A 26,270-nucleotide genomic window follows, 5' to 3' on the forward strand; every position below is an offset into this window, starting at 1 on the left:
TGTGTCTGGGTTCTGCAGGGTGAGCAGGGATCTCTTGCCTGGGGCTGTGGGAGTGCCGAGATCCTGTGGTGACACAATCCCTGACTCCCTGGCATTCCACAGCCATTGCAGAACTGCAGCCATGGCCTCACACACGAGCTGGGGCTGGAGCAGCATTTGGGGTGAAAAAATGTTTCTGTGGTTTTTGGTGGTTCATTGATGTTCTGACTCTGGCAGGCTGTCTGCACACAGAATACCTGAATAATTGAAATAAGCTAAATACAGAGAATGCAGAAAATGAGTAGAGTTGTTACTTAGCCAAGCTTGGCTAAACCAACTTAGCCAAGTTTGAAAGTCAGTATTTAATCCTTCCCTGTTTTACTGGGAAGGGGGGTGATGGCAGCAGGATTAGCTACCTCTGGAATGGGGGAGCTTGGGGGTTTCAAGAGTAAAACCCATTAACGTCAGAATTTCACAGAGCAATACATTTTTTTCCTTTTTTTCTCTCTCTGTGATATTTGTGTGCCAAGTAACAGATTTTCCTCTCTCGGCCCGGCTGCTGTTTGGCTCTGGCTCTGCCGTGCTTGGTGGGGACATGCTGAATCAGTTTGGCCAGGGAGCTGTGGAGCCCTCAGCAGGTGATGCCAACTGGTTTGCAGCTGGCACTGCCTGTCCCTGTGCCCAGCCCTCTGCCCTGCTCCCTTGGCAAGCTGGAAGCAGAGCTCAGCCAGAGGCTCAGTCACAGACCCGACGGTGTGAGGGACACAGGGCCTCTGGTGCCGTGCTGTCAGACATTAATGCACTCTGTGGGTGCTCCGTTTGGGATGCGCTGTCCCAGGTGATCCTTTACAAGCACAAACACCAGGTGGGTCCTCCTGGCCTCGCTCCATAGCAAATCCCAGGAAGGGGCAGCCCACCCCTCTGCCCAGCCAGCATCCCCACACCCCTGGGCAGCTGCATTTCCATGGAAGCTGCAAACCCCTTGGACCCTCTGGGTCTCCTGATGGTCAAACCAGGAGATGGTATCTATACAGCGCTTGAAGAGGAACATTTATGGATGCAAAGGTTTATTATACTTAGTGAATAAAGCTGATAACGAAAAATCAGTATTTTCCATGAGGGAGAACTTTGCACAAACTTCAATGAAAACTTTTTTTTTCTTTTTTTCTTTTTTTTCTCACAAAACCAGACACTTCACAAAATTAATTTTGTCAAAATATAAGTTAAGCATAAAACTGGTGCCTTGCCCCCTTTGCGAGTGCTGCCACTGCTCTCTCTGGTACCCACGCTGTCTGTTACGGAATGGAAAGCACAGCTTATGTCAACAGGAATGAGAAATGGTTTGGTTTGGTTTTTTTCTCTTCCTTTTAACACCTAAATTTAGATCCCGCTCTGGTGACTGATGGCACCAACCTCTCGCACAGGGCCTGGGGCGAGGGGCAGCGCTGGGGCCAGCAGCACCCAGGACAGTGGAGGAGAAAGCCCTTTTTGTTATACAGTGTTTATTAAGTAGATTCAGTCTTATATATGATATACAGATTCAAAAGAAAAAAAAAAAAAAAGGATTCCACATACTTATGAAATCAGTGCATTTAGCAAGTAATACCATGGAGATAACAGCTCGATTAACAGCTCATTGGTCTTTGTTAAGTGAGGGGACAGGGAGTTGGCCTGTGCTAATCATTCCACAAACAGAACAGAATTAAGTTGCATCACATATATAATAGACACACATTCTAAGAATTAAAATATTAAGCCACATTTACTGGAAAAATCCACAGTATATAACACAAATAACTCTTATCAAGCTCGTTGAGGAGGAAGTGCTCATCTGCTTAAGAGCCACATGAAGTTGCATAGGTGCCTATCTGCAAAAATATCATTTCCAAAGGAATCAATTGATTAAGCAATAAAGTGTCACCTTAGAAGCTGGATTAAGTGCCATACGCTTTCTGTCTGAGCCCTCGGGGAAGCAGCAGCTTCCCAAAGAGCCTCTTCTGCCTCGCTGGGAGCCTCCCGTGGGACCGCGCTCCCACCTCCACCCCAAGCCAGCAGTGGCTTGGGCGAGCTCACCCCTTCCCTAAAGTATTCCCAATTCTGCTCAGGAGTGTTTCCCCCTGCTCCCCTACATCAGCTGGACCCTACGGGCAGCACTGTGTGCTGAGGAGGAGGATGGGGAGGCAGCAGCACTGCCCAGATCTGGTGCTTCAGAGCCCCGGATCAGCTTCCGATTGGAATTGCAGCCAATCCGTAAAACTACTGGGGGGAAATTAAAATACAGCAGCTTGTGCAAAACCCAAAATTGCTTAAAGGGCGTGTGGGTTTGGTGGGGTGTCCCTGGGGCGGGCGCGTGGCGTGGGTGGGTGAGGCTGTGGCTGGGTTAAGCAGACGAACTGGGTGAGGGGCAGCTTCCTCTTCAACAGCAGGTCTGGCAGAACACATGGGGTCGGGAGTTCTGTACATGTAAACAGTACACTTTCACTGAGTCCAAAATTAGGAGCAAAAATACAAAGGTTCACATTGGTCTTAGGTAGATACAGGCGAAGAACTGAGCTGTGCAGCTCCGAAACAACCAAACAAAAGTTTCTAAAGCACCACTAAATTATATAAAAATCAGACCATGGACGGATTGTAGTTGGTGTCTGGTGAAATACTATGCTACCTTGTAAAAAGTTTTACAAAAAATTACAAATCAAAAGTATATTAACCCTCTGAGTTCAAAGCAGCATTTTTTTTTTTTTCATGAACTGGTACTAAATCTGACGGCCGCTCCGGCAGGGAAGTGGCCCTTGGGATCGGGGAGGTACAAGTTACATCTGCTCACAACCCCGGGAATGCTCTCCCATGGAGAAACAGCGTCATGGGAACCGCACATCCAGGGCAGGGTGGGTGTGTTGAAATAAAATAAAATTTAAAAAAAAAAAAAATCTCTTTTTTTCGACCAGTGATCAGCTTTTCTTAACCAAACCCAAGACCATCCAGACCATTTGCTAACCCAGCATTCTCCTTCCACCTCTCAGATATCTGGAAAGCCGGTGTATTCTGCTCCTGCTTGTTCCTTCTTGTTGAGAACCTGGACTAGCAATTCCTGACCCCGTCCTGCCCAGTGAGAGCGCAGGAATGTGGCTGTGAACAGTCCTGGAGCACAGGGAGAGCCACGGTGGAGCACGGAGCAGCTGCAGAGCATGGAGATGTCTGTGGAGCTCATGCCAAAGGAACCAGAACGCTGTGGCTCACCAAAAAAAAAATTAAAAAAAAAAAAAAAGAAGAGAAAAAAAAAGAAGGGGAAAGAAAAATAAAAAGATCCCTGACAGAAATTCGGAGTCAATCCCGTTTGTTTTAAAACTTGTCCCAGATGTGGCTGTCACCAGGGCTTTGGGAATCTGAGTCTGTACCATTCAGCTGCAGGTATGAATCAGGTGCTGGGACAGGGTGGTGTTGGGCACCCTCCTCACGACGCAGCCTCAGTGTCCTCTACAGCAGGTTGACCACGAGTGAGAGCTCCTGAACTTCCACATGTGCCGAGACAGGTTCAGAGGTGATCAGGAATGACTTGGATAAATAAAACTTAACCCAACTGTGGCTGTTGGTGGTCTGTCCATGTGCCCCCGGGTTACCTCTGTTTCAGTACAAACTGATGGCAAACTTATGGCTAAAGGTTCCTCTGCCTCTGCCGAGGAGGGAGGCACCGGCGTGGCTGGGGGACCACGGAGAGGGAGAATCCCGGGACAGCGATTGTCTCTGCCTCTCCTGCCTGAACGGTAAGACTTTCACAAATGGCTGCAGTTACAGATTTTGTCAAAGGTTTGTTACTTCATGGTATTCACACAAAAATAAATATTTACATAAATTCCAAGTATGGGAGGATGCAGTGGACAAACCAAGCAGGCTTCTGAAGTGCTGGGGAAAGCGTTGAGTCTGAGCCCTGGCTGGGGGCTGGCGTGCCCGGGGCCCCCTCCCCACGCTCGGCAGGAGGGGATGGGGGTGGCCACGATGCTCCAGGTTCCAGCATCGGGTCAGGTCTAAGAGCCACCATCACCTCGTCTCTGCACTGACCCCTCAGCTGCGAGGGGCTGGGTCCCTTTTCTCCAAATGCTACGGAAAGTTTAAGGTTTGGGGAAAACAGTCAATGCAATGGTTGATCCCTTCTGCTGTGGGGCCAGGCACACCTGGCCTCAGGAGCCAGAAGCTTTTTCTGTTCTGAGACTAAAAGCAGGGTAAGGTTTTGTTTTTCTTCCAGTGTGTGGAGCATCATGGGGTACAGAGGGTACAGGGGAACTGCCCGGGCCCACTCCTGGCCGGACCAGCGGCTGCTCAAGCCTGTGCCACCAGCGTTGGCCCCTGGAGCTGCAGCCCCCGGCCGCTGGCTCTGAGTGGCCAAAAAATGAGATAAAAACTGGCTCCAAACCAAGAAAGTTCCTACCTACAAAACAGCTTTACACTTATCAGATTTCTATCTCATGGTGTGGACTTCAGCCAGGTTGGGGGGCTGCGGGGGACAGGGAGCAGCGGGACCCTCGCTGGTCTCTGCACAGCTCCAGAGCACGTTGCAAGGCTGGGCCGGGCTCAGCACCCCTGGCCGGAGCGAGGTCCCTGGGTTAGCAGCACTGGCAGTAGGTATTGCACTGAGCAAAACGAAGTGCATCGTCGTGGGGGGGTGGAAACAGGGCAGAATGGTCATTGGACTACGGTTCTTCCACACTTTGGGAACTGTGGGCTTGTTCCAGGACTGTGAGCAGGGAGGGGGAAGGATCCTGGGTCCCGGAGAGGACTTTGTCAGTTCTGCTGCTCAATGCTGCCCAGACGCGGGCGGTCACCACTCCAGCCGAGCTCGAGGCTGAGCCCTGGGGCTGCCCAGCCTCACACCCCGCGGCACCGGGCGGTTCGGCCCCCGCGCCCCCGGGGCTGGCTGCAGACCGAGCGGAGCACGGCCGGGCGCAGCAGGACCCAGCCGGAGGTTCCAGCCTCCTCGGCACGATCCCCATGTCTGCAGCACCCGCTGACTCCCAGGACCGGCGCTGCCAGTCCTGGAAGAAGCCCACAATGGAGTGTGAGGTAGAGTACGGATGGTGACCGCAAGACAGTGTTTCTCAGGTATCTCCTTCCTTTCTTCCTTCCTTCTCGTATCTGCAATGACTTTAATGAGTGTGAGATGTCCTTCCAGCCGGAGGTCTGCTGAGCTTGCCGAGTCTCTGCGGGAGGTTCAGACCCCACTGCTGCTACGGGACCTCTTAGAACAAAGGCCTAAGCAGGACGCTTGCGCTGCTGTTCAGCTCCCACCTACGCTCACTGGAGGCTGAGCAGCCTCGATGTCAAGGGCTGGATGGCAAACTTGTTCCCTGTGGGACAAGGGTTCACCAGAGAAACAGGCAGAGCTGCCTGGAAATTAGTAGTGTAGTGATATGGAATGTGTTATTTCACAGGAATAAATTCCTTCTGATCAGACAGACAAAAAACTGGCAATCTGTACAAACTCAAAAGAATCCATTTTCAGAAAAATAAATTACTAAGGGGAGAGGAGGGTCCATTTCTCAATAAATATGTGATTCAGCTCACCTAAGACTTGGAAATTATCCAGGGATGGGAATCTAACATTTGGGTCCACAAAGGTTATTCTAAATACATCTGCAGCCCCAAACCTCCCCAGGCTCCCTTCTGCCCTTCAAAGTCCCACATCCTTCCAAGCTGCAGGGTTGGCTTCTGGTCAGCCGGAGGCACAGCTGTTGGTACGGTTCCAAAAAGTGTCCTTGTGCCTGAAGTCCCAGGTGCTTGGAGTGTAAAAGAAAACAGGTCTTTAGGATCCCACCTTCTAAAACTACGTGTGCCCACCGCGTGGCGGGAGGACGATGCTGGTCCTGAGCAGGACACCGCCGGGAGCCTCTCTCTAGCAGGTACAAATTGTCTCGTCGACCGAGGAGCGATGCGGGCACGGGGAGTCAGTTCTGCTGTAAAATGAGGTTTTCCAGTTCGTCTGCAGAGCGGAGCAGGAACGCCGCCGACTCCCGGTAGCCGGCGATGAGCTGCCGCACGGCGCTGATCTCCGTGGGGCTGAGCTGCGCCGCCTGCATGCCCCGGCTGGTGCTGTTGGACGGGGCTGTGCTGGAGGCCCCGCTTTTCATGCTGAGATCCGTCGGACCTGCCAAGGAGAAGGGAGAGGGAGGCTCAGGCACAGCAACATTCCCCATGCTCATCCTGCTGTGATTCCAGACCTCTGCAGCACTTGGAAGGTTCCCACAGCGCCTGGATAATGTGAGGAGCTCCTGTTACCTCTCAGACACCAGAGCAGCCACTCACTGCCTCTGCAACAGGAACACACGTCCAGAGGAGCCCACAGAGATGCTGCAAAGGTTGGAGCATCTCTGCTGGAGGGACAGGCTGAGGGAATTGGGGTTGTTCAGCCTCTGCAGAGACCTCAGAGCTCCTTTCAGTACCTAAAGGGGCTCCAACAGAGCTGGAGAGGGACTTTAGACAAGGGCATGGAATGACAGAACAAGGGGCAATGGTTTCAACCTCACAGAGGGAAGGTTTAGATGGGATACTGGGAAGAAATTCTCTGTGAGATTGGTGAGTTTCTGGCACAGGTTGCCCAGATAAACTGTGGCTGCCCCATCCTTGGAAATGCTCAAGGCCAGGTTGGACAGGGCTTGGAGCAATCTGCTCTAGTGGAAAGTGTCCCTGCCTGTGGCAGGGGGTTGGAGTGAAGTCAACTTCAAGGCTTCTTCCAAACCAAACAATTCTGCAATTCTATAAAGAGGCCTCCGAGCCAATATGACAAAAATCCCGTCCTGCAGCCTGGCTCACAGTTCTGTGAAGAGAGGGTCTGCTGGGAGGTAAGCCAGCTCATGTTGGCACCTGCACCATCAAAATCACCTTCAAGGTTCTGGTTTTCCCTCTGCATATGGGCAGTAATATCCCACATGGGTTGTGCTTCCCTGGTTTATCTTGATGAGTAACCCCAGAAAGAAAGGCAGGGGAAAAAGTGGACTTAGCTTCATGTTGGACTAAGTAAGAGAAGGAAAACAAAGAGCAAAAGACCCAAAATCAACTGGAAATGAGAAGTGCCAAGAGATGTACTAGAGATGTGATAGTCAGGGAGAGGAGGCTGCTGAGGCTGCAGCCTGAAGGGAAAGAGACACTGATCTGATCCCTGGGCTGTGAGCTGAAGTGCTCCAGGCTGATGGTGCAGTTGGTGACGCTGGAGAAAGGTTTTGGGATGGCTGAGCCCCTGCTGGGTGGCCTGACAGCCATGGGACGCCAGGGACACGGAGCAAGGACTGTGTGTTGTGGCTGTTTGCAAACCAGGATGGGAGAATTCAGCTGCCCCGAGTGCAGGGGGGTGGCACTGGTGATGGTGGCAGGGAGGGAAGCTCATTGCCCCAGGCAGAATGGAAAGCATTCAAGGAAAGCAATGCTGGAGCTGCGGGAGGAGCAGCACCAGCAGAAGTGTTCCATGCCAAGAGAGCCAGAGCTTCAAAGTGGGGGAGGAGGAGGAGAAGGAGGAGGAGGAGGAGAAGGAGGAGGCTCTCATGCGAAAGCAATTTCACTGGGCAGAAAAGGCAGCAGTAAACTGAGCCTGAGCTTGTTTCCCAGCTCACCAAGGGGGAAGGAGCTGGGAGCAGGGATGTGGGCTTCAGCAAGAATTGCCTGAGGTGGGGGATGGAGGGTGAAGACACTTCTGGGCAGCAAAGCCCTGCGGGGCCTCTGCTCAGAGGGAGGAGAAGATGCAGCTCCTTGCAGAGCGCTCTTCCCTCTCAAGGACTGGGCAAGAGCTTGGGAAAAACACAACTGCAAATTAGAGGTTTAAAAATCTCCTAGAAAGAAAGAAGGAGAGGTGCTGCTGGGTGCTGCACCCAGGGGCTGTTTGCTCCTCCTGGGGCTGCTCAGGGACCTTCCTGCACGTTCACTGTCTCACATGGAGGAGCCCAAGGAGGGTGCCTGGCAGTGGGGACTGGGCGGCTGTGCTGCTCTGGGGAGGAACCATTGCTGTGAGGATTAGGTCTCAGCAGCTGGAGGCGGGACAGGATCTTTATTCAGGGTTAAGAAGCATTAGGAAGGGATGATAAGAGTTAATCCCAGACAGGCATCTCTCAGGCCTCCGGAAATCACATCCTTCCAAATCCTGGCTCCCGTCGGGGTGGGCTGGGGCTGGAGCCCAGAGTGCACCAGGACAGGCAATGGCAACCCAGGGATTGCAGGAGGACTGGGCAAGGACTGGCAAGGAATCCAGCCTCTCCTGCCAGCACTGCTGCAGGACAGAGCCAGAGGGAGCACTTGGCCTCATCCCACACCTCTTGCTCCAGGTGTGGGCGAGTCACCAGGTACCTCAGAGCCTTCCTGTGTGCCCCGCTCCAGCCCACTCTGCTCTGTTCACTTGTTCCTAATCTCAAGCTCTGCCTACACTCCCCTTCCACCTTCCTGCCCTGCAGCATCAGCCCTGTTTTCTCAGCTGCCCCCAGGCAGTCCCAGCCCCTTAGAGCCCTCCTGAGCTGTGGCTGTGCCCCCCACCCTGTCCCCATCCCCAAGAGCAGAACTGCTCATACCAGCATGAGATCAGGGCAGCGATAGGCACCCGCCCCTGTTAATAATTAACAGAGAATCTGGTATGAATTCTCCTTTTTTTTTTAAGTGACACTCCTTCCCTCCACCAGTGCGACCCAAACCGTCCTTCCAAGTTCAACAATTAACCACCTGCTGATGATGTGAGCAGAGCCACCAGACAGAAGGGACAAGAGGGGATTTTGCAGCAGCTCTGTGCAGTGGTGGGAGAGGTGCTGCCAGGACTGGGAGCTGTCTGGGAGCAGCCCTTGCCTCTCCTCCAGCAACCAGCTCAACCCCACAGTGGGGATGCCAGGAGCCCCTGGTGCACTGGGGTGATGCCAGGGTGGGCCCCCCGTGCCCCTGGCACGGCCACTCACCATTACTGTGGTTGCCCGTCTGGAGGGATGCGGGGGGCTGAAGGCTGCCCCCCAGGGACCCGTAGCCACGGTAGCTGTAGTTCAGGCTTCCATTGATGTAGACTGGGTCTTGGGAGTAAGATGAAGCTGGCAGTGAGTAGGAGGAGTGGGTGATGGCTGTGGAGTCTCTGGAGTGCTGCTTGTCTAGGGCGATTGGTTCATCCTGCACAGGGGAAACAGAGACCTGCTCCAGCGAGGAGCCTGGCTGTCCTCTGTGGCCAGCAGGATGGACAGTGCAGGAATGCCTGGTGTCCTGCAGCTGCTGTGTGCCCAATCCAAACCAGCATTCCCATCCCCACTGGCCTCAGGACACACCACAGGCCTCTGCTCTGCAGCCCCTCAGACTTTCAGAAGGACTTCTGACCCCTCCATAGGACACTGCCAGCTCTGCTCCCCGCCCACCCCCAGCTGCCAGCACTGTACCTGCGAGGTCTGGTAGATCTCCAGCCGCATCCTCTTGGCTGCTTTCCGCGTTTCGCTCTCGCAGGCGGCAGCCAGGATGTTCTCTGCCATGGCTGAGGTCAGGTGGGGCGGCGTGGGCCTGGTCTGCAGGGACACAAGCAGAGGGGCTGCTCAGGGATGTGTTGCCCTGGGCACTGGGACTGAGGGCAGGGCACTGGGGTGGCCACTCACCATCTCCATCCCGTTCTTCTTCATGCGGCGGCAGGACTTGAGGTAGGTGCGGATGCGCTTGCGCGCCCGCTCCTGGAACTCGGGGAACTGCCGGCTGCAGGACTCGATGATGGCCTGGATCTTCTCCTTGGGCTGCTTGGAGATGGGAACCATCCTGTCCAGGTTCTCGTCCACAAAAAGGCGCACAAACATCTGCAAATAGAGAAGAGACGAATGGTGGGAATGGTGGGAACCCTGAGACGGAAGGCAGGCGGGCTCACCCTCCCTGTGGAGCTCTCCTTACATTGAAGGCCTTTAGCCTCTCAGGGTCCATCCCCTCTGAGTCATTGATCTTATCATTGTCTTCATGGTCGTCATGGTCATCGTCATCTTCATCAGCTGTGGGGGCCCTGCCGACAGTCAGGTCCTCGGGGCAGCCGCTCACCTCTGTCTTGATGGAGTCATAGCTGCCAGAGCTGTACGGCGGGGACTGAGAGGAGACAGGGGTTACCACCAGCAGCTCTCACCTCATGCACCTGCTCTTTCTCCCTGTCTCGCCATGTCTGACCCCTCCCCTGCAACCCAGGGAGATGAGCCCATGGCCAGGTGTGCCACCTCTGCCTGCTTTGGGTAGGGGGGAGCATGATGGCCTCAGCAAGCCTGTGATAACTTGGTGGCTCCATTACAGCTCTGGCTGGTGGGGCCATGGCTCTGCCTGATCCTGTGGCAAACATTGCCTGACCCAGCATGAATGGGCTCTTTGTCACACGGTGGCTGTGGCACAGCTGGTCAGGGGTGAGGGGAGCCCACTGCAGTGCCCAGCCCTGGGGCAGCTGGGCTGTGGGGCTGTCCCTGTCTCTCCCAGAGCATCCCAGGCCGTACCTCTGCTGTGGTCTTCACCCCGTACTTGACCCTGCTGCGCAGCCCGTCGGCACTGCAGCTGTCAGACTGGTAGGAGGGGGTGATGTGGGCAGGGGTGAGCTTGTCACAGAGGTTGATGGGCTGGTCCTCAGCAGAGGCAGTGAAGTCCATGGGGGCTGCGGTGCCATTGCCGTTCATTTCGGGGAAGGCGCTGTCGCCCTGCGTGCTGCTGGAGGTGGAGGGGTTCAGGGTGGAGGAGCCATTCCCGCTGCAGCTCTCTGACGAGGAGTCATCTGCAAGGAACAATGTGTGTCACCTCCTTGGCACCCTACGTCCTGGGCTCACTTGGTGGCTGAGTTGCCACTGGGAGCCAGGCTGGCACTGCTGCACTTTGGGCCCTGGGATGCAGCAGGTGCTGGTGTCCATTCCTGGAAGGTCATTGTCACTCCCTTATCCCTCAAAGCACACCAGGTGCTGCCGTGCCCCATGCCCGAGCCACCCATCCCTCTGCAGGTGACAGTCCCAACGCCTCCGCCCTCGGCCATGGTGCCTAGGCTTGAATAAGAACTTTGGAATTTGGTCCTTTTCAGTTTCTGTTTGCATTGCAGGGAGGAGAAAGGGGCATTGCCTCTCCCTGCCAGGTCCCCTGCCATCCTCCTGGCCCAGTTTGGGGCTGGGTGCAATGGGAAGTGACAAGTTCCAGCACTGGTGGTTAAGGAACATGCAGTTCTGCAGAGCGCTGGGCCATGGGGATGACACGCAAGGACAGGCTCACTTGGGTGGGAAAACCCTGAGTCCATGGTGCCTGGAAGCAGCATTAGGAGCTCTGTTCACAGCTGGCACCACCCAGCAAGGCTCCTCCTTGGCATGCTGCTGCAGGGAGGGGACAGGGGCTGCATGATGTCCTTCCTGTCTCATTCAAAGCCCAAGTGACCTACACCCTACACTCCTGTTCCCAGTTTCTACATGCCCTAGAGCCATCCCCACAGCACATGCAAGGCCTTTTCCCCACCACACAAACAGGTCAGGGCCCTGGCAATGGCAGTGCCACACACACCCAGTGCACAGATCTTGGCTGCGTTCACACCCCAGGCCCCGACACCATCCCCCTGCCTGTGCCTGCTCCCACCGCAGCAGCTCCCCAAGAACAGCCCAGCAGTGGCAGAGAGCCCAGCACTGCCTGCACCCACCCTGCCTGCACCTGGCCAGGGAGCCCAGCCCTGGGGCCAGGCACGACATTTCAAACTGCTCAGCCTGTTCCCTTCCCTCCCCCTCGCTGCAGTAAATCCTTTATTTCATTAGGTGCCTCTGCGAGAGGGAAAGGGCGAAGCACGTGGGAGCCGCTTCCTGCGCCAGCGTGCGCCGGGCGGTGAACAAAGAAGCTGTCGGCAGCGAGGAGCAGATGGCCGTCCCCAGTCCCCACACCCGGCCCGGCCACCCTGGGACAATGGGCCGGGGCTCTGGGGCGGCCGCAGCCCCGGCCGATGGCTCCTGGCACATGGGCACCAGGTCCAAAGGTGTGTGGGAGCAGGGTGGCAGGATGGTGCCCAGCTGCTGCCATCCACCCTGCTCCTCCTCCTCCCCCTGCCAGCACCTGCGGGAAACTTTCCTGCCAGGCTGGGCGAGTGCTGAGGTGACCCTGCGGTGGCCCAGGACTTTGTATCCCTTAAAATAAACACACTTGAGGACACTGGGGCATCCCAGCCGACCGTGGGGCCGGCCTAGGCTGCTGCTGCGTGTCCCCAGTCACCCCAGCAGCGCTCCCTGCCCGGCCTCGCGCCTGCGCCAAGGCGGCTCCTGGCCCCAGGAGCCCCTAAATTAAAAGAGCCCTACTGGAGCTCCCCGTTCAGCAGAGCTCCCTCCCCCTCCTTTCCCTTGTGCTGATCCACTTATTCGTCTGAGCGATGACCAGAGCTGACCTAATCCCGGGGTGGTGTTTGTGTGCCGAGTGCTCCGGGCCGGTGGCGGGCGTCACCCTCCCCACCACGGGGCTGGGCCCTGACAAAAGCCCTTGGTGCCAGCTCTCTGTGCCAGGGAGTGCGGGGCTCCAGAGGGGCTCAGCAGGCAGCACTTATCCAGAGCCACCCTCCAAGCCAGCTCTCCAAAACCAGCTCCAGTCTCCTGTCCCAGTGTTTGCAATGGTGGGGCTGCATCTCAGACCACATCCACAGGGTCCTGCAGCATCTGGAGGGGCAGGATGTTGGGGGCACTGCCACCTCCTGCCCCCACACCCCTCCTGGCCCAGGGCACTGGTCTGGTGCTGACTCCCCAGGGTTTTGGTGTCCCTTGGCACGGGTGCAGGAGCAATGCTGGCTTGGCTGTGGCCCCAGCAGGAGCGGGCAGGTGGCCGGGGGCACAGAGGCCTCCCTGCCCAGGATGGCGGCTGTCCCTCCCCCAGCACTGCTCTCTGCGCCAGGGGAGATGGGGCTCCCAGAGGGAGGCTCCAGTCTCATCCAGCGATGCCTCTCGGAAGGATTAAGGAGAATTATTCCCAAGCATGGAGGCACGAGCTGTAGGCCAGGCCCCGCCATCGGCCTGGGCACAGCCACAGCAACAGCGCTGGGCCAATCGGCGCCGTGGCCAGGATGATGGTGGGGACCTCCTCCCTCAGCTCCCCTGGCATGGCTGCCTGCACCAACAGGGCTGGGGGCCCACCATGGCACAAAATCCCTGCCAGGCAAGGGCACCAAGAGAGGCGTTTGCCTCTCTGGTCACCTGGGAAAAGAATGTGCAGGTGCCCTGAGCATCCCCAAACCTGTCCTGGGCATCCTCACCCTCTTGTGGGCACCCCTGCAGGGATGAAAGCATCCTCAGCATGCTATGAGCCAGACATGCCCAGTCTGCCTTAACTACCCCCACTACCCCTGGGCATCCCACTCTGCCCTTTGCCCATCCACCTCCAGCCTCCTCACAGCCCCCAAGTCTGGCCCCCCGTTCCTGCAGGCAGGGACAGTCCTGCACTGCCTGCTGACACCAGACAGGATCCTGGGGGTGACACCTGGACCGCCCTGATTCCTCCACGTCTCAGGTTTTCTTTTGTGTCACACAAAACACACACAGCAGCAGCTGCATGTCAGGTTTCCACCCGATGCTGCTGCATTTACAAACCCTGGGTTTGCTACAGGCAAAAGATATTGCAAACAAAGAGGAAGATGTCTCTAGGAACCTGCCAGGTGGGATAAGGAAATGAAATAGGAATCTAGTATCAGTAGCCAGCACCTACTAAAAGAACAATTTAGTTTATACAAGGATGGATGTATGCAAATAACGAGGTTTTTAAACCCATGAGCTACAGATATTTTCTTATTTCTGTATTTTTACATGTTATGCTCTCCCAGAAGCTCCACACACAAAGTGGTGGGTTAATCTCAGTATTGTGAGCAGAGAAATGGCCACAAATTCAAATTGGTGAGTCCTTGGGTCCAAGTGAGAATGGCCTCAGCCAGCTTGAAAATGCAGATGAGCTCAGGAGGGAGCTGCAGTCTCCTTGTTGGGGTGGATGGGCCACGGATGGGGATGAAGCTGCTCTCTTGGGCAGCTTCACTGGGTTATCTCCAGCCCACAGCCATTCCTGAGTGGAGCTGGGGAGCGGGACCTGGGGGAGAGGGAGCAGGAGCATTCCCACCCTGGGTGCTGGGACCAGATTTAGGCTCCTGCCTTGCTTTGGCAGCTGTGTCAGGACTCTGAGCAGTGGTGGGGCTATGTTGACCACACTCCATTTCAGCAAAACCCACCAAGCTCCTGAGCTTGAAGAGGTTTTCCTCATCTCCCAGCAGTGCCCAAAGCACATGTCAGGAGCAGGGCTCCAGCAGCAGCAGGCGAGCAAGGCCAGGCTGCGCAGCCATGAATATATTCATTATCAACCAGCACGAGCCTGGTGAGCTCCCTGCTCACGGCTGGAGCTTGGCTGCACGAGGAGCCCCTCTAATGAGGATAATTGGGAGCCCCCCTGCTCCACCCCCGTGCCCTAATTGAAGCAGATGGAACTGCAAAAACAATGTCACTTCTAACCGGTTTGATCTTTCGGTTGGAAAACGGGACTATTTCGTTCTCCTGCTTAATCCCCTCGAGCTGGGGCTCCTTGGGCTGCACGGAGGTGGAGCAGCCCCTGGCACCGTGCAGGAGAGGTGAGGCTGGAGAGCCCAACAGAGGCAGCTGGCCCTGAGGTCCATGGAGTGCCGCCCTCTTTGGCCCCTCTGCAGAGAGCACGACAAGACACGTGGTGAGGCTGGAGAGGTGGCTGTGGGGGAGCAGCCTGGTGCCTCTGCTGCAGCCCCGGCATCTCCCCGGCGTCAGCCCAGGAGAGCAAGAAGCAAAATGGCTTCTTGGGCCGCGGTGCTGGGGGAGGAGGGGATCAGTCACTTATTAAATGAATTAATCAGGGCTCAGCGTTTTCATTTTGAAGAGGCTGCTGGATTATCCTTGATTTCTGTGGCGCTGGATTTGAGGAGATCAGGAGGGGAAGGGGCGATTTCCAACACCTGCTCCCCGGGAGATTTTATGGCGGGGAAGTGGTTGGGTTTAACGTCTCTGCCGGCGCAGGCCACCGCACCACTCTCCAGAGCAGAGTTAAAGATGAATGGGGCAAATTGTTCCTCCTCCTGTCACATCTCCAGAGCGGAGACAAAACCTCTTTTGACTCAGGAAACAATGAGCTTATGTAAGAGCCAGCGGCCCACGGAAACCTCGCCGCAGCCCCGCACCATGCACTGGGCCGGGGTCCACCCGGCTCTGCCCACATCCCGCTGCCATGGGACCCCTGGCCAGCCTTGGGGCAGCCCTCCCTTGGCTGCTGCCCACCTGCCTGGGCGGTTGTGGGTGTCACAGCCATGCCAGGTCCCACCAGTGACCCTTGGTGCCCCATGGGCTGTCATGGATCCACCAGCCATTGCCCTGCCTGCTATGGTGATGGCAGTGGTTCTGCCACACCTGAGTCTTCCTGTGGCTCGTGGGTGGGTCTGTCCCATTTCCAGCCTGCCGTGGCACCGGAAAAGGATGGAGCTGCACACCCTGCCTGGGAGTGGCCGTCAGGAGGGCATAGAGCATCCCACCGCCGCCCGCCTGGAACAACAGCCAGGAAGATGAAAAGTGCCATAAATTATTCACTCACAAAAGAGACAAGAAGGGAGAAGAAGGGGAGGAGGAAAGCCTGTGAGGAAGGGATACTTAATACAAATTAGAGACCGAGTGGGAATGGGGGCCCTGTGGGGGGGGCAGTGCTGGGTGTTAGAGCCACACTCAGTAGGGGCAAGGGAGCACCACTGCAGGGATCCTGCACCCAGCACTGGGTGGTGAGTGGCAGGAGAGGCCCTGGCCCTGCACTGCTCACACAGTCAGAGCACGGAGCCCATTTTCTCCAGGTCCTGCCCAGTGTTTGCCTCCAAGATGCATAAGAAAGAAAAAAAGCAACGTGGCTGAGGGCCGCAGTGCACTGGGGCTGGCCAGGTTCCAGTTAAGACGCTCTATTTCCTGTCTTCCTTCGCTAAGGCAAACCTCGTTATGTCCCAGACAAAGTGTCCACCCTCCACGCTCCCTCCCTGGGTCCCTGCCTCGACCAGAGCCCTTGACGAGCCAGACATCTGGCAGGGCTGGACACAATGCCTGTCTGCAGGGAGAGCTGGGCCGGACAAGGCAGCGCTGTGCAGCCGCCTCCCTGTCCCCTGCCATGAAAGGTGCCCCCCGGTGCCGTCTCCCCCCGGCTCCACTGCCCGGCCTGAGGGAGCAGCTCCCTCCGGCACCGGGACCTCACCGCGCCAGCCCCGTGCTGGACGTTTTCCCAAGCACCAAAGCTCGTCAGCTCCCACCGCACAGAGCAGCCTTGTCACAAACGCTCTCTGTCCCTCGGCCTTCCCTTCTCCTCCCAAACACTGCTCCTTCCCTCCCACTGCTGCTCCTCCAGCCACCTTGCAGCTCAAGGAATGCTTGAGCAAGGAGCTGGCCCTTGCTCACACTGAGGAAGGAGGTGGCACAGACCAAGCCTCTCCTTGTGCCACCGCTGCTGGCAGCCACCCGGATCCTGCTGCAGGGAGGGGACATGCTGTGGCCCCATGCTGCCTGGGCACTGCCTCTCCCCACGCCAAACAAACGAGTTTGGTGGGTTTGGGCTGCATTCATGCCAAACTGGTGCCTCCAACACAGACCTACCACTAGAAGAGAGACCCTGCTGTGCACCCCAATCCTTTAGGGACTGTCCTTTAGCACTGTGGGGCTCACCCCACTGTCCCCACTCACCCCTCTGGTTGGGGGTACTCAATTTGGGGAGGAAGGGAGGGGCACAGGTGGTGCTGGCTGTCCATATCCTGGTTATCTTCTCTGCTCCACATTAAGGAACAGACCCCCAAAACCCTGCTCCGTGCACCAGCAGGACTGACTGGGCAGTGCCTGCCGCAGCCATGACAGAGCTGGAACTGAGCTCAGTGTGCCAGGCTGGGAAAGCCACCACAGCCTCACAGCATCCCTGCTGCACTCCCCAGCCTGGCAGCAGGCAAGGACAAGAACAACTTTGAAAGGACACCAAAAGGAGGGTGTTTATCACAGGCCAGGGCCTTTGCCCAGGGGGATCAGATGTGCCCCTGGAAGACGTGAAGGGAATGCAGTGGTGAGGGAATGAAGGCCAGACTGGTGACAGAGCCCAGATCGCTCAGGCGAGGCAGGTACACCTTTGTTGACTCCTGTGGAGCCAGCACGGCATGGGGACACCCTGGAGAAAGAGGAAATATATCCCTAATGAAAATGAGATAAGGCTGTGTCCAGCTTAGCCAGTAGTAAGGCCTGGCTGCTGGTGCTAGTCTTGTTTAGAGCTAAGGCTTCAGAGGGCCAAAATTCAACCCTGGCACAAGAAGCCCTGGAAAGAGTAAGGATTTTGCAGCTTGGGCTAAGCAAGTGTCTTGAGGCCCACAGGTCATCTCCTGCACTAGCCAACCATCAGACACCTGCTCATGGTCTGCTGGGCTTCCCCTGTGGCTTACAAAGGGTGTTTGTATTCACCTGGAGCAGGGCTAGGCTGGCTGGGAGCTGTGTGACACCCAGTGCTGCAGCAGTGACCCTGTGAGGGCACAGTGAGGTGGGCACCACTGCCCCACAGTTGGGTGCCAGCTGTCAGAAGTGCAGCTGGGCAGTTGGACATCACTTGGGGATGGAGCCTGGCTTTTGGTCAGCACTTGGAAAAAGGCTGCACCTCCCCAGAAAGCTCTACAAGACTGGTGCTTCAGGGGAGCTGGTGATGTGCAGCACATCGTGGGCATCTCATCAAGTGCCAGCAGTGTCACCCAGAGCTGTGGGACATGTGCCATACCAGCAGAGAGACTGCTGTGCTGGGCACATCTCTGCCATCCTTGACATCCCAGGGCAAGGTGTCCTGGGGAGTGACAAGCCTTGCCAGCCCCTGGGACAGAATCTGGAAATAATGATTGCCCACATGTCCTTGAGGTCCCTCCTTGCAGCACTCCTGAGGAATGTCCCCAACACTCAGAAGCCTCCCCAGCCAGCTGCCTCAAGGGATGCCCCCAAGAAGCGTGTGCCTGCACAGTTAAGTAGGTTAAGAAAGTCCTTTCTCCAAGGTCTGGATTAGCCACTGCTGCTCCGGGCAGAACAGACTCAGCGGGGATGCTGCCAGTCAAGCGAGGACGGCACGTGGGGATCTCAGAACAAGGGGATCAGTCCAACATGGTGCCATGAAGCAACCCCATGTCCCCTACACAGCCTAAGCACACCATACACCCAGGAGGTTTCCCTGCTCTTCAAAAGAGGCTGGGGAGCAGCAAGCCCTGCCTGTGGGCTGAGTGCTGCTCCTGAGCAGTGGAGCAGGAAGTACAGGGACAAGGCAAGGTGGATCCTGTCAGTGGGCAAGACAGAAGCTCTTCTATATGAGTTCAAGCACTTTGCCATGTCACACACTGAGGTCTGGGGTCTGACTCCGGCTTTACTTTCAAGGACATTGCACTATGGCAGAAAGTCCCAGCAGGCCTGGGGTGGAATATCCAGCACCCCTGTTGTGGGATACCCCACTCAACCCCTAACACCAGACTGAAATGAGAGGTTTGTAGTGCATGCTCACGTGTGGAAGCAGAGAGGCTCTGAAGATGGACAGAGTCCAGCTCAAACTGCCACAGCAACACAGCACCAGGGCCTGGGACCTGCTGGGAACTCAGCATGGGATGGGGGGACTCAGCATGCTCAGCTGGGACTGGGTGTGGGATGCCTTCAGTACTGGAGATGGGCTCAGACAGCAGGATGGAGCAGCGTTTGGAGATGGGCTCAGACAGCAGGATGGAGCAGCATTCAGGTCCCTTTGCTCCCAGCATGTGCTGGCCCCCGCAGATGTGTCCCTGCAGGATGTCCAGCACAATAGCTCCGCTCCAGCAGCAGAGTTTGTGTGGATGTTGCTGCTGCTTTGGGCAGCCCTCGGCTTCCTGCGGGCACGTACGCTGTGAGCAACATCCGACTGGGAAGGGATGTAGCTGGAGCTTCATGTTTTCCGTGCTGGGGCCCGCAGGATGAGTAACAAAGGAAAATGGAAGGAGCGAGTGTGTGCTCAGTGTCCCTGCTCAGGGCCTAAGTCCCACCGTGTGCCCACTGACCTAGCAGGGACCCCAGCTGCCCTGACAGTGCCTGCTCTGTCCATGACCCTCCCAAGCCTTTAGGTGTATTTTGCTCTCCCTGCAGTTCCAGGGCTGACACCAGCTGTAGCACGGCTGTACTTGGCCAAGGGTTCTGGGCACCCAGGACAAAGAAAGCGTTGGCTTTTGTCCCAGCTGCTTTTTAGGCCTCTGATGATTTAGCAGGTACCTGTTTATCAAAGCATGGGATGACAATTCCCTACTCTCCCGCCTCTCTGGATTTCAAACAGCTCTACTCTATGCCACAGAAGAGCACTTGCCACTCCCAGGCCTTGAAAAGACCTGGAGCTGGTGCTTTGGTCCTTTAAACAGGACTTTTTTAACAAGCGTGTCAGACGATACTGCTCTCCTACTAGGCAACTCTTCATTAAAACTTTATACTTTAGCAAGCCTTTCACTGCAGACACACTCCAAGCATCACACCCGTCAAACAGCAGCAGGCAGGACCAATTTAGTAACTCAGAAGGTTTTCCTGAAGGCGGAGAGTATCCAGTCCTGAACAAGCTCGCAGCTGAAGGACGTGGTGTGCAACCAGATCCCTCTGCAGCTCCAGGATGCCCGGAGCTGAGCCCAGCTTGGCTGCAGGGGATGTGTGGGGATCACTTTAGCACTGGCTGGAGCTCTGCAGGACTCCTCAGGGCACAGGGGACAACTGAGCACAGGAGATGTGGGCAAACTTCCAGCTTGGGAGAACTTGGGCTGCCCCAGTGCAGGCACTCTGTGCTGGCAGCTTGGCCAGCTGGGCTCCAAGGAGGCTCCACAGCTTATGTGGGCTGGTTACTCACACTTTTTGCACAGCCTTAGCAAGCTCATGTGAACCCGGAAAACACATTTGTTTCCAAAAAAAAAAAGAGCTTTCATAGGTTGAGAGAAGAGGAAACTAAGAGTGGTCGAGACTTTGATTGTGCACGTTCCCTTCCCCGCAGCAGCAATCTGCTTTTCCTCTCACAACATGCTCCTCTGCTCCCTGCTCCTCTCCTTTAACCACCCACTGCCCTCCTGGGTTACTCCGCTGTCCTGGTTCCCTCCCACTCTTGGGTGTGCTCCATTCCTGGGTGGGAGCATTGGTTTGGCAGAGGGACTGACATGAGGCAGCATCAGTCTGAATTTAGAGCTCTGATTCAGATCATGGACATTCCCATAGGCACAAAACCTCAGTCCACAAAATGCTTCTGAAGTGTGACAGCCTGGTGAAAATTGCAATTCCTGGGGTTTTTTTGTATGGGTCTCATTTGTCACCCTGGGTTTGGCTTGCTTATTTTTTTGACACCATCACTTCTGATCCACCGAAGTCTACCCAGTTCAGCTGATGCTGACACCAGGGACACTTGCATTCCTATGGGACTATTTCTGCTTTATTTCTCATCACTGAACCTTACAAAAGAAATTAAAGGAGCCAAGAAGAGCCCCAAAGAGGACACCTGCTTCTGAAGGAAAACCACAGGGCATGAAAAATTGGAAGCAATTCCTAAGAGGGCGCAGAGAGAGAGAGGATTTCGATTTAGTGAGAACATCTTGATTTGCCTAAATACGTGAGTCCCTTATTAAATTACTGTCCTGTTGAATAATAGTGTTCAGCAAAGAGATCAAAACTGTGTCATTCTAGATTGTAAATGAGACTTGGGAATTCAGTGGTGAGGGCTAAGTCACAAGCCTGAAATGTCCCAATGGGAGAATGGCAAAGTTCAGGGGGTACAGAGAGACCTGGTCAGGCCGCAGGGATCGGAGGCTGGGCTTGTTGGGGTGGAGGCTGCAGCCTAGTCCTGAAGAGCCAAAAGCTTCTATGGGAGCAACTGTGTCACCACCAAAACACTCTTCCTCCTGCCAAGACACAGCCCCCTGGGGCCCTGGGCAAGCAGAAGTGCCTGTCTCACCACCGGGATGCAGTGCTGGGCAGTCAGGTTTCACATCCTCACCAAGCCTGCCTGGCTCTGGGGCTGGCTGGAGAAAACCAGCAGTTTCCCAAAACTGCAGATTTGCAATGGAAACTGAAGTGCCACAACTCACTAGACTGAAGAGAGCAGTGGCCTTGCTGTCCCTGGGACTGAAGAGAGCAGTGTCCCTGTTGTCCCTTCTATGTCTGCCATCCCTGCCACTGGCCACACCACCAGCTAAAAGCCACCCCAGGGAGACCTGCCAGCACAAAAGCCTTTTCTTCCTTTAGGAGTGGTTTTCCAGTCCCCTTTCTTAAAGCAGGACCAACCCAGCTCAGTTGTTCCTCAGATTCCTCTGCTCCTCCCAGCAGCAGCCAGGCTGGGACAATGAGGGATTCAACCTCCTGAGCAAAAGCCAGTAACAGTCCAACCACCAAATCCTCCCAAGCATCACAGTGATGAACTCTGACCTGAACTCATAATTCTACCACTTATTTACTTGCTCTTGTATTTTAAGCTTGCATGTTTCACAGACGCAACACACCACCTCCCTTCACAAAACCCTTCCTCCCACCCAGCCCACGTGTGCTGCTTTCAGCCCTTCCAGCCGCCCGCCCCGAGGGAGGAGACACCCACGTTCACCCCGCTCAGCATCGCTGTGGCTGCTGCAGATTATTCACAATTTCTTGCCTGGGGGATGCAAGACCTGTCAAAGGTGCAGCTTTCCAAACACTGAAACCTGTGACTGTGCTGCAAAGACTTGGCATCCTCCCTGTGTTCAGAACTAACAGTGCTCTCCTCATCACCCGGGAAGAGGATGTGGGGAATGAAGTCCTCCTCTTAGAAGGGGATTTAGGGACCTTTTTCTGGAGGAGCTGGGAGACAGCCCCAGGCAGAAGGAACATCAGCTACGAGCTGGACAGGGCCCTGGCTGAGCAGGAACCCAGAGGCTAAATGGGAAGGACTGGAAGCCAGCTCTGAGCTGATATGAAATCTATCCCACAGGTGGGGACACCTGATCAGAAAGGACTGGTTAATGTTTAATCAGTCACAAAAACATCCTGTGGCAGAGGCCGGGGCTCTTCCCGCCCGCCGGGGGACTCACCGTCCTCGTGGCCGTGCAGGTTCTGCGGGCTGCGCATGCTCTCGTCCTGGCTGGGGCTCAGGCTGGAGTTCAGGTGCTGGTCAGCTGAGATCCATGTGGAGTCGTTCATATCAAAGTCCTCGCTGCTCACCGACGTCTCATCCTGGAGGCAGGCAGGAAAGGGTTAACTCATGGAGCTATTTCCTTTCCTCCTTTCTCTGGCTTTAACATCTCCTCACCACACTCCTTCCTAAAAACAATTGGGTGGGCAGCTCCTGTTCCCCGCCCTGAGGAGCCCTGCTGGCCCCTTGGGCTTCCCAAGGCCGCAGCAAGCAGCCCTGCCCTGTGCAGGGCGAGGTGGTGGCTACCCCAGCGGGGACCAGGGCTCTGCTTCCTGCCTGAAGACTTGCCTGAGCAATGGCACTGTCTCTAATTGAGGACAATTAGAAAGAGCTCACATCCTGTAGGAGCGGATGGCTGAGCCCTGGAGTTTACCCTTTAATCTCCATCCACCCCAGTGTGCTCCTGGCGAGGCGGCGGCGTGGGGGAGCTGAGGACAGGCAAGAAATGGCTCTATAAAACAACCTGGACTTTTCCGAGATCAAATCATCTGCTACACGAGGAATCACCAGAGCACTGGCAGCAGCAGGAGCAGCCTCTGGGGCATATCTGCACACAGGTATGGATCCCCAAAGATCTGCACTGCCTGATGCTGCAGAGGAGGCTCCTCCAGACCTCTCCAGAGGGATATTGCCTCCACCCTGATCAAAAATGACGGCACACACCTTGGGAAGGAGCTGGGGGAGTGAGGTCCCCAGTGAGACAAGGACACCCCAGCTCAGGCCAGGGACCCCAGCCAGCTGCCTGTTCCCTGACGATGGCATAGATGACATTCCTCTCTCCCACTTCTGCAGCTCAAAGGACATTTTCTCTCTCCCTCTCTCCCTTCTCACTAACCTTTACAGTACTTCGAGACACAGCCCTTGGATCGCTTCCAGTGCCGGAAAGGTCAGCCACAGGATTTCAAAACCATCATCATAAAGGCAGCACTGAGATCCTGAATGAGAGGAGGGGCTGTGGGACCTCCCCAGGCTGAACTCTCCCAATGCAAAGCTTGGGAGGAAGCAGATACGTGCTCCCGTATGGACACGGTCCTGCTGGTGATCCCTTTATCTGCCTTCCTCTCCCTGCTCCCCTCCCAAAGCCAGGGGCACAGGCAGCCCTGGGGTGCAGGGGAACACCGAAAATGTTTCCAGAATCGCTTTCAACTCTGCTTTCCTTTGATTGAAACATTTCAAAGGCTTGTAAACCTCTCTGCTCTTGTTTTTTTTACCCTCCCCCTGGTCCTGAGATAAAATACAATCCCCGCTCCCTTTCCGTGTAAGCAGTAATTGGCAGCACCCCTCCAACCTACGCCTGCTCCTCATAAAAACGGCCCTGTCTGGCTGCCGCTGGCTGATAGTTTTTATTGTGAACAAACAAATGTCTTTAAAGACAGGTTTGTGCTTTTCCTCCCAGCTCCTCGTCCCTGCAGACACATCTGCTGGCTCAGGGCTCGTGCTGGCCCCAGCCCGCTCCCTCCATGTGCCTCCCGGGGAGTTTCCTGGAATTTACGGCTTGTGAAACCCTGCACGCACCAAGGGACGGACTGATGGACAGACGGACAGGGCTCAGCAGCCCCCCACAGGGACACCCTGACCCCAGACCCACCAGGTGTCCCTGAGCAGCCCCCCTGTGCCCAGGTGGAGCTGAGCAGGAGGGCAGTAGGTAGGGACAGGCACATTGCCCCTGGCTCAGCACAGCTCCAGTGCCACACCAGCCACAAAGCAATCCTGCCTCTCCAGAAACTCCATCTTGTACGTACAGGAACAGAACTGCAAAGGTCTCCCTGTTGCAAACTATAAATAGTCTCTTTATTGTAAGCATTTGCAGGGAAGCAGCCACCCTAATATCTGGCCTTCTTCACAAGGCTTACTCAAGATTACTGTCAGGCTTAAGAGACAAATGCAAATGCCAAGGTCCTTGCTGCCCACAGTCTCTCACCTGTCCAGTGGGGAGGAGGAGCCCAGGGAGTGACCCACGATGTTTGAGGTTGTTCAGGCTCAGGTGCAGAGGACATCCAGCCTCAGCACCCAAACCACAACCCAGGAGGCATCACCTTCTCCATGCACTCACACATGGGGGAGAAGAAGTGACACGAAGGATGCCTCACATGCACATGCAACAGAAAGTGCTTTATAAATGTGTACAATTCTCTTGAGGTGCAATAACATTTGCCTATTATTAGAAATGCTTGGGCTATCAAACCAGAAACTGATAAGCTATAAATGACTCAAGTTAAACAAGGCTGTCACACGTCCACCAGTCCAGGATTCAGCCACCAGCAGAAAGTCACCCCCTGCTTTCCAGCCAGAGCTTTCTGCTTTCCAGCACTAATATCCTTGGCCAAAAGGATGAACTTCCCAGCATCTCAGAGCTCCCACTGCACAGCCCACCCCAACAGAATACACAGCCAAACGTGCAGGTGGCAGCAGGAGAACCCTTCCTGGCAGTGGGAACTGTGGAGAGAGCATCCACTGCCTGCTGAGTCTGGGCAGCCACCTGGCTCTGCCCACACCACAGTGCCCCAGGAACTCCTCACACCTTTGTGCCTCTCTAGTAAAGAAAGAGAAAAGCCCCAGCCTCAAGAGTGGCTCTGGCCGTCCCCATCACTCCCGCTCTGGCATCCTGCACTTGCCCTTGGCTGCATTCCTCACTGCTTGTAGGGACACCAGAGGCCACCAGCAAACTCCTGCCTCAGCACACCCCTCAGAGACCAAAGGCTGAACACTGTGACCTCCAAGCGCTACCCATGAACTGCTGGCACTGCCTCCTCATACCAGGAACAATCCCAGGGACAGGAGGCCCCAGCAGCACCGTCTGCCCAGCCACAGCCAGAAGCAGAGGGACAGCAGAGCAGCACAGCACAAATCCAGCCTCAAAGCACAGGAAACCAGAGCAAGATCAAAATTTCTGGCTGGGTGAGAGCTCTGAATTTCCCTGGGTGCCAGTAACCTGGCTGAAGGCTGAGCCTTGCAGGGGGCTCCCCATCCAGCCAAACAAGGAAGTGTTTTTTAACAGCAGCAACAGCCACGACTCGGAGCAATACGGTAAATGTAATCTACCCTTCCACCCTCTTTTGGCTTGCAAGTCAGGCAGCTCATTCTTTTTCCTCTCTGGGTTCTCAGGAGAATTCCCTCTGCTAATTTCTTCTTTCCTGTAAACAAACTTCAAATGAAACTTTCATTAGAAAACAGAATGCAATCCATTACCAGTGCCTGTCTCAGGACCTGCTGCCTTTTCCCCAGTTCCACACCACTCGTGGCAGAGATGGAAGTGCCAGTGGCGCCCAAAGCAGCCAGCCCAGAGCCAAACCCTGAACCCCAGCACTGTTGCTGCCGCCCTCCTCCTTCCTGCCTTTCGCAGCTCTCCGGAGAGATCTCCTCACCCCGCAGTAAAGTCCCATCGCTTTGTTTCCAATGTTCAAGGGACTGAGCGATCAAGGGTCAGGCAGCAGAGCTCCTCTCTGCAAGGGGAAGTCAGATCCTGCTGCTGCACTCACAGGGCACACCCAAACATTGGAGCAGGGCTCCCGGCACCACTCAGGGTTTGGAAAACAAAATCCTTGCTTCTCTCCTTATCTACAGTCCAACATTCACAGCTGCTCTACAGACATTCACAGCCAATATTTTCTACCCAGCAGAAGCAGACACTCACATGCGCAGGGCTCACACTCCACATTTCTGTCCCACTTTCCATTCACGATCTTCAAGCACTGTGCCTGCAAGTGTCCGCTGAGCTTCCCAACTTCGCTGCGAGTTAGAAAACTCCTCCTCGTATTTTAAAACTGGAAACCCCGGGTACCGACTGCCACCCTGGCTGGTCCAAGAACAAAACGAGTCGCTGGCAGATCAGGAAACCTAATCAAGCCCCCCGGACTGCAAGGCTGTAATTGCTAGACAATGTTTCTCCACCAAAGCTCTTCCTCCTGGAGAGCAACCTCCCACAGCACGGGCAGGAGCAGGGCAGGGGGGGAAGCTACTCTTATAACCTCGTAAATATATGCAAGACTATCGGTAACCTGCTTATTTTACAGCCAGGCTCAGTTTCTCGGGGACTGCCTTCCAATCTCTCTCCAGTCATTTACATGCTGTGCCTCACGTTTAATATGCCAAGCTCCGAGTCTCAGGACGGTTTATTTTCTCTCTTTAAGTCCTTTTATTTTAAAGCATGTCCTTTCACGCCACAG

General features: G+C 55.5%; 1 protein-coding gene across 3 annotated transcripts in view; it reads right to left on the bottom strand.

Moving 5' to 3' along the window:
- Positions 1–1,035: 1,035 nt before the first annotated feature.
- NOL4L (nucleolar protein 4 like) overlaps positions 1,036–26,270 on the bottom strand; it is a 63,878-nt gene continuing 38,643 nt past the window's right edge. For all 3 annotated transcript variants that reach the window (XM_064729700.1, XM_064729702.1, XM_064729701.1), the window contains 7 exons: positions 22,004–22,145; positions 10,428–10,699; positions 9,850–10,035; positions 9,567–9,758; positions 9,357–9,479; positions 8,895–9,096; positions 1,036–6,115 (listed from right to left, as the gene is read on the bottom strand). In XM_064729700.1, coding sequence (XP_064585770.1) covers positions 5,916–6,115; positions 8,895–9,096; positions 9,357–9,479; positions 9,567–9,758; positions 9,850–10,035; positions 10,428–10,699; positions 22,004–22,145 — 1,317 coding nt within the window. In that variant the 3' untranslated portion in view covers positions 1,036–5,915. The remainder of the gene's footprint in view (positions 6,116–8,894; positions 9,097–9,356; positions 9,480–9,566; positions 9,759–9,849; positions 10,036–10,427; positions 10,700–22,003; positions 22,146–26,270) is intronic.

Source organism: Zonotrichia leucophrys, chromosome 20 (assembly GCF_028769735.1).
Source record: "Zonotrichia leucophrys gambelii isolate GWCS_2022_RI chromosome 20, RI_Zleu_2.0, whole genome shotgun sequence".
Lineage (NCBI taxonomy): Eukaryota > Metazoa > Chordata > Aves > Passeriformes > Passerellidae > Zonotrichia > Zonotrichia leucophrys.